The sequence below is a fragment of the Poecilia formosa genome, unplaced genomic scaffold, assembly GCF_000485575.1.
Source record: "Poecilia formosa unplaced genomic scaffold, Poecilia_formosa-5.1.2 Scaffold386, whole genome shotgun sequence".
NCBI classification, from domain to species: Eukaryota; Metazoa; Chordata; class Actinopteri; order Cyprinodontiformes; family Poeciliidae; genus Poecilia; species Poecilia formosa.
In genome coordinates, this window is record NW_006800325.1 from 10899 (window position 1) to 18923 (window position 8025).

The 8025-nt window shown below is 37.4% G+C and overlaps 2 protein-coding genes across 3 annotated transcripts in view; both read right to left on the reverse strand.

The window, feature by feature from the left end:
- Positions 1-2984: 2984 nt before the first annotated feature.
- On the reverse strand, positions 2985-4981 carry LOC103154433 (cathepsin L1-like). The gene is made up of 5 exons (XM_007575713.2): positions 4978-4981; positions 4287-4444; positions 4016-4184; positions 3272-3374; positions 2985-3140 (listed from the first exon to the last, which is right to left on the reverse strand). The coding sequence occupies exons 1-5, from the start codon at positions 4979-4981 to the stop codon at positions 3038-3040; spliced, it is 537 nt and encodes a 178-aa protein (XP_007575775.1). The 3' UTR covers positions 2985-3037.
- A 113-nt stretch (positions 4982-5094) lies between these two features.
- LOC103154411 (cathepsin L1-like) overlaps positions 5095-8025 on the reverse strand; it is a 6424-nt gene continuing 3493 nt past the window's right edge. For both annotated transcript variants that reach the window (XM_007575679.2, XM_016662700.1), the window contains exons 5-8: positions 7167-7391; positions 6466-6631; positions 6263-6380; positions 5095-5513 (exon numbers count right to left, since the gene is read on the reverse strand). In XM_007575679.2, coding sequence (XP_007575741.1) covers positions 5414-5513; positions 6263-6380; positions 6466-6631; positions 7167-7391 — 609 coding nt within the window. In that variant the 3' untranslated portion in view covers positions 5095-5413. The remainder of the gene's footprint in view (positions 5514-6262; positions 6381-6465; positions 6632-7166; positions 7392-8025) is intronic.

Genomic DNA, 8025 nt, shown 5'->3' on the forward strand with positions numbered 1-8025 from the left:
TTATTAATTATTTTTTTTATTTAATAATTTAAAAAAACATTTTCTAAATAAAATAAAATGAATTAATTTGTCAAACATTTAAAATCAAAGAAAAAATAAAATAGAAAATTTTCTTGCCTTATTTTGACTGGAATACATTTTGAAACTGATTACCCTCCAACAAGAATATACATTTATAAAGAGATGCAGCACATTTTCTGTATTATTTTTACTTTTCCTGCATATGAGTGAGCCTGGCTAACTGCTATGGCTGATGTCATCGATTTGATCGAAAATAAAATGGCGGTTTGCAAATAAAACAATGGAACAAATGCTAAGATTTTAACAAACTACTTCAAAATTTAATCAGCTAACATGAAATGTGATTAGTGGTTTTAAAAAATATGACTGATATTTCTTTACAATAATTGTTAATAGTGTCAAATGCCTTACATTGATTATTACTGGAAGCTAAAATATGCTACTTGACACGCTACTGGCTGGCGTTTTCAAAGTAGCCAATCCCGGAGAGGCATTTATTTTCCTCTGCGCTGATTGGCTGAACCCTGGAAAGCGGAAATAAGGAAGACCGAAGATGCCTTCCGCGATAGTGCTATCATGGTTTCCATTTTCCGTATTAATACTTTTGGTGTTTGAACTATTAAAATATGCAGTTTTCAACATTTAAGGCTGAAGTATTTTAACTATTTTTAACTATTCGTGAGCGGCTATAGTTTCTAATCTGCACTGATATCAGGATCCTCTGCAATGTTTGTTTCTAAAAAATTAACATTAATCCAACTCACCTAGTATGGGGTTGATTTGTTTTATATTAAAGTATATCCTTTGCAACAAATGCAAAATTATTCATTCAAAAATAATTAAAAAAAACTGATATATTTAAATTGATACAAACCAATCCTCAAAAATTAACTGTAATCCTTAATCTTATGGTTAATATAAGATTTACTGTTAGGTAAACTGTATCAACTATTTGTTATACTTTTATGTTCTTACCTTATGTACTCTTGTTTAGTCATGTCTTTTAAGAAATGTTTCTGTATTGTTAATCACTCTGATTTCCTCTCAGAGGGCCTCTCTAAAGAAGAGCAGTGACAGCAGCTCTTCACAGAATGCCCTGCTTTGACCTTGTTAAGGAAGAATATTTATAAAATAGTTAACTTTGGAAAAAGTTTGGCTCTCTCTCTCTTCCTTAGATCCCAGGTCCTCTCGGCAGGCCACGTGTAGCCACAAGGAAAACAACAATGCGTGTTGACGTCACAGAATTACAGAATTTAATCCAATATAAGACAATGCATAAACTTAGAAGTAAGACAATGCACAAACTTACACNAGTTTTCAACATTTTCAGAGGTGGTCGGAAGTATTTTAACTATTTTTAACTACTCGTTTTCGTGAGCGATGGTTTCTAATGCACAGATATCAGGCTCCCCTGTATTGTTCATATTTATAAAAATCTAAAAATATCAGTACATCTCACCTAGTATGGAGCTGATTTATTTTATATTGAAGTATATCCTTTTGCAAAACATGCATTATTTCAAAAATAATAATAATAAAAAAGTCTAAATTGAAACAAAACAATCCCAAAAACATAAGAAGTGTAAACTTATGTTTAAGATCCAAGATTTACACATCACCTTTTCTGTTAATATTTTCCTATTTGGTTCATTTCAATAAAATCTTGCAAGTTTAGTTTGTGTAAATAAAAATAACTGTTTAGAATTTTTATTTAAAAACTTGAGCCCTAATTGCTTTCAACTTGACAGTCTTGGCACTCATGGGAATGTTTGGGCACCACTAGCGTTCACAATACCTCATATTTGTATAGCAGTCACTGACACCGTCTGAAAGAATGGTAAACCACAGAAATATCACCACTAAAGAATCTGGGTGTATCCAAACATACTGGAAAGTTAGGTGGAAGGAAAAAATGTGGGAGAAAAATGGTCAACAGCAATTTAATTTGGTAATCAAGATCCCAGAGTCTGAAGAGGCCCAGAGCCCACGTTGCTTGGAATCGAAAGTGAAGTTTCTACAGTCAGTGATGATTTGGGAAGCCATGACACCTGCTGGCTCAGGTGAGCAAAACGAACCCCAATCTAGGTTTAAAGTAATACATTTATGATGTTAACAATGTAAGTATAACTATAAAACCTGTGACTTTAAAATAACTCTCAGGCAAAGTTATCAGTCAGGATGAGAGAGAGCAGGATAAGCTGTTCCTCCTAAGCTGTTCCAGTTTTCATTATTTATTTTCTCACTTGTTCTTTAATAAAGGTTTCTTTGAATGAGAATGAAAGCATTTTATGTCCACTTTGTTACATAGGTTAATAGAAAATTCAAACAATTTTAGGGTTTAGTGAAATACTTTTATTTGATGGCGTTTTGCATTATTTACCTAATTTCTGCAACTAACTTGAGGAGAAATATATAAACAAAATGAAAAGCATTTTTCTTTAACTTAAGCCTTAATGCTTAGTTTAATTAACAAGAAGTTATTTAACCCAGAAGAAACAGCACTGCTACATTACTCTAAAAATGATGTAAAATCTTGTACACCTATCTATTCAGTGAGGTGTACAAGAAAAACATAATTCTACAATTTTATATTTTCCTCAGCCTGTTTTTGTGCAGATACATGTTACTGCAAGCTCAGCTAGTCTCTGGAGACACTGACTGAAAAGTGTGACTTCTGCTACTGTGTCAGATTTAAGACACCCACTTAATGCAAAGCACTTTGAACTGCCTTGTTGTTGAAATGTGCTGGACAAAAACTGGACTGGTTGATATAACAAGGGTTTCAGGTCTTTTATTGATTACTGCAAAAGCTGGAAATGATCATAAAACCAGCAAGTGTTAGAAAGTCAGTAAGCAGCAGAACTATATAATGTATGCATGGTTACATAAATAATGCATATATTATATACATGAACGTGTTTGCATAAATCATTGCACAATCTCCTGTTAATTAAAAAGCACAACTCTGAGACTTTATTTTCATTCTTTTGCCCTCAGGAGTAAAAGGAAATGTTGTTTAGAGGATAACAGGAAAACTGGCATCTGTTGCAATGCCACAGTTGTTATTCCTGTCTTTAGCCATGTGGATGTAGCCGTTGTTGCCCCAGTTTTCACTCCAGCTGCAAAGAAAAAAATTCATATCTGAATGACTTCTGGTGAAAATAAACAGTTGCTAAAGGAATAATACACCTTAAAATATGAGATTCAGAAATTAATCGTTAAAGGAAGTAATGTTATAGATGTTGCTGACCTGTTCTTCACGATCCAGTAATCCTGATCAGAGTAGCCGTAACCCACCAGGAGGACGGCATGATTCAGCCACTCAGTGCTGCAGTTCTCTTCATAGTAGACGCCTAAAATACAGAGAGAGTCATGTTATAAAACCTGACAGCTAATGTGTTCAGATTCAGAGGGAGCCTCGTGTTCACGTCCATCAGAAATCATGTTTCCAATGACAATGTGTTACACTGTAAAAGTTATAGATTGTAAATTAATGTAGCAATGTAAATGTTTCACAATGCAAAAGTAACACTTATGTTACATTGACTTATAATGTAACAATACTAGTGTTTCAATGTAAATGTATCACATCGTAAAGATTACATTGTAAGTAACATGTTGTAAATCAATGTAAAAATGCTACATTGTTACACTTATGTTAAACTGTGACAAAACAAAAGCATTACATTGTAAATCCATGTTAAACTGTAAATGATATTCTTACATTGTAAACCAATGTAACAATGTTGTTACATTCAGTTCAAAAGTATATTTTCAGGCTGAAGAGTAGCTTTAGCTGGTCAAATTTGGCCAACATAGTAAACATTGTGGACGCCCCGGGCAAAAATTTAGAAAAGGGGTTCCCAAAAGTTTTGATAACATGGCTGCCCAGGTTCCCCTTTGCAAACCCACAGACAATGCTACAAACTATTTAGAAACATTGAATTTTCCATTTTTCCTCACTTTGAAAAACACCAATTTAGAGCAGACTTACCTGACTGGTAAAACTGGAAGGAATCATGACTGGCATCTATAGCAACAGAAATTGGCCCCATGGTGGCGACGGCCTCCATCAGGTCTTCCTCGCTGCCACTGGGAATGGAAGCGTAGCCGTCAACCATGATGGCGTTGTAGGACGCATTGTAGAAGCAATGCAGGTTGTCCTGAAGGTCAAAGAAGAGAAGCTGAATTTAATGTTGGATGAACTTAAAGAGGTGACGTGATCCATAGCTTTTTTTTTTTCATCTGTAACTGTATTAACGTACCTTTGCCTGGTACGGGTACGATTCTTCAGAGTCCAGACCACCATTTTCATGAACATACTGAAACGCCAACTTTTCCATACCACCGTTACAGCCCTTGTTGCCCAGATATCTAGAGCAGTCCATCAAGTTCTGTTCGCTCAGCGAAACCAGNTTAAACACTAAAAATAATCATTTTTTTCTCAACAACCTCTTAGCTGTAAAACCATCAACACCATGAAGATGTACAACTTGCTGTTTGACCCCGTGTCAGGAACTGGGGAATCTAGGTTATGATAGATTGTGTTAGTGATAATCATTGTCGCTGTAACTTGTGAAGTGTTTTTCCCCCTCCCTTTAGAGTTACAGCGCTCTCTGATCAGGGATCCTAAAGACAATAAAAAGAGAGGAGGCAAATGTGCTTTCAGAGCGGTAGGGGATTTGTAACTGAAAGCACATCTCTGTCTGTTCTCACAAGTATTCAGACTCTAACCCTTTTGTCTTTCCTGTGTTATTAGGTGTCAATTTTTCCTGCCAATATTTGACTATTTGGTTCATTTCAATCTTGCAAGTTTAGTTTGAGTAGATAAAAGTAAATGTTTAGAATTTTTATCTTAAAAATTTGAGCCCTACTTGCTTTCAACCCAGTCTTGACCCTCACAGAAATGCTTGGGCACCACTAGCGTTCACAATACCTCATTTGTCCAGCAGTCACCCATCATAAGGACTGTAAACCACAGAAATAACCGCTAAATAATCTGGGTGTATGCAAACATACAAGACTGTCTATTCTTAAAAAAAAAATAAAAAAAAAAATTGAAAAGCACAAGAATTTTAGTGTTTCACATCTTTAATTGATCATGATAAAACAAAAGAAAATCTGTTTACAATGATGACCAAAGCAAGTATTAAATCACTTCCAGAGTAGCACAGACATATTTACAGAGAATAAAACTACAATTTTTAAGACAGAAAATTAAAATAAAGTGGCGTAGAACCAGGCCATAAAACGGCTCCTTTTCCCTAAAATTACGAGTTTCCTCCTCCTGAAACGCAGCAGAATCTCCTGCTGCTGCTTCTGTCCGACCGAAGCTTCGTCTTCAGCCAAACTGTTTCAATAAAAACCCTGATGACGCTGCGGCGTGCAGCCGTCACACCAGCGGGTAGCTGGCTGCCGTGGCGATGCCGCAGTGGTTCTTCCTGTCTTTGGCCATGTAGACGTAGCCTTTGTCGCCCCAGCCTTCACCCCAGCTGCAAAAGAAAGAAAAACAAAATCAGTCAAACAGTTCAAGTTTATCCAGTCGGGTTGAATGTTCAGCAAACGTAGAGCTACCAATGATTAATTGGCAGGCTACAGATTTTTCATTTTAAAAAATAAAAAGAATGAAATTTCTTCCCAGAAGCTCAGCCATTTCTGCCTGACTTAATGTAGAGCAGATCATTTGTTGAACAAAACGAACAGCATATTAAGGTCACTGCAGACAGAAAAAGTGTAAATTTCTGCCAAAACACTCAGTTTTTTTTTTTTAGATTGATCTCAAACTTTACAGGAAAACCAGAACATTTTAGAAAAGTGGAAATTTGCCAGGAAACCCCACCCCAAAAAAAACAACAGTTTTACTTTTAAACTCCACTATTCCAAGTTATTTCTAGAAAATTCAAGATTAACCTTAAGATTTTTCTTGCAAATTTTTGACTTGTGAAACTCAGAATCTTCCAAGTCTTTTTTACAAAATTACTGAGATCTAAAAAAGTGTTTTGTTTTTCTTTCAATTTAACTTATGGAGCACAGAAGTAAATTTAAATCGAGTAAATTTACTCGATTTGAAGTGGCCTGTAAAAAATTTACTTTTACAGAATGTGACCCAGTTGAAGCCAAAACTGCAATTTGAGTTCTAGGTAGAAAATATGTGTTCTAACAACTGGTCATTTTTTGAGCCAGTTTACAATTAAGTCGATTACTAAATTAGTTGATTGTTTCAATGATCGACTAATCGGACCTGTTCTTGACGATCCAGTACTTCTTGCCATCCACGTCTTGTCCCTGGAAACCGTATCCCACCACCAGGACGCCGTGGTCCAGCTCCTCGCTGCTGCACTCCTTCTCATAGTAGATCCCTAAAATAAATTAACATATTAAGACCAGTCAAGCGGTGGGATCCAGACCTGTTAGCGTAGCTTCTCATGCCAACACCAGACTGACCTGACTTGTAGAACTGGAAGGACTCATGACCGGCGTCTATCGCCACGGAGATGGGTCCGACGGCGGCCACAGCCTTCATCAGAGCGCGCTCACTGCCACTGGGGATGTCCACAAAGCCGGTGTCGTTGGCGGCACTGAACTTGGGGTCGTAGTGGCACTGGCCATCCTGAAACGCAGAGCAACGTGAGGACGTGGCGCAGGAAGGGACAGAAATTTGCTATTTTGACCCACCTAAGAGTTAAAGTAGAACTTCAGATGCTCAAATTCTCATTACCACTTTATTCTCGTAATGAAAAAAAAAAGGAAATCCTAATATTTGTTTATAGAGTTGACCTGAATCATGATAAATTATCCCAGTAATTGCAACAAATATTGTTCTTTTAAGACCATTTTCATTTAATTCATTTCTTATTGTGTAATAATGCAAGTTTGATCTCTCAAAGACCAATAAACTTTAATTTTGCAACACTTAACTCTGGAAAAGGAACATTTTAAATATCCAAAACAAATTGACCAAAAATACACAGACAGCAGAAACATTAAATAATAGATTATGAAATCTCTTTACAAAATTAAATAGATATTGAGTCCAAATAAATAGTAGCTGCAACACAAGATGGCTGCCAAGAAAACCACTGGCAAAAAACACTCAAAAACTAAATGAGCCAGTTGTCATGGTTTTAGTGGGAGCGGAGGCGTACCGTTCCCTGGTAGGGGTACGAGTCCTCCGAGTCCAGGCCTTTGTTGTCCTTGACGTACTGGAAGGCCTGGTCCATCAGGCCGCCGTTACAGCCTTCGTTGCCCTCGTCTTTGGAGCAGTCCACCAGGTTCTGCTCGCTCAGCGACACCAGCTGGCCCGTCTTCTTGTACTCCTGGCCCTCCAGGGCACCGGTAGCGCTGAAGGCCCAGCAGGAGCCACACTGACCCTGAGGGAGAGGAAGAGGAGCAGGAGGAAGACGTCAGGACAGACTTCTTTAGATTTAAAGAGAAACGATCCAGAGTCACAGCTTCAGTTGTTATAGCTGGAAACTAAAGATCAGGATGAACTCTGACCTGAACCTTCAGAGCCACATAAAGACAGTTAGAAAGTCTGGCTTCCAACAGCTGAAGGACATTTCCAGGATTAGAGGACTGATGTCTCGGTAACATTTACAGAAACTCATCCAGGTGTTTATCTTTAAATCACAGGTTACTGCAGCAGTGTCTTCACAGGTCAGAGGATTTACTACACATCTGGAATAAACTATCCATCCATTTTCTAACTCCCTGTCCCTCGTGGGGTCAGGAGGGCTGCTGGTGCCCATCTCCAGGGAACGTTTCAGGCGGGGTCACCTGGACAGGCTGCCAGTCTGTCGCAGGGCAATGGAATAAACTAGAAAACTGTGAAACAGTCGAAACACTGTAGACTAAAACCCCAACCGTTTTGCTTTGCTAGCATTGTCCATTTTGGGTCCGTTAGCACTGTGTGCTAGCTTTTAGCGCCTTTTGTTTCACTATGACCATGTTAAAAAAAAAAAAACAAGCTTGAACATTTCTATTTAAACAATCCCTAAATATTTT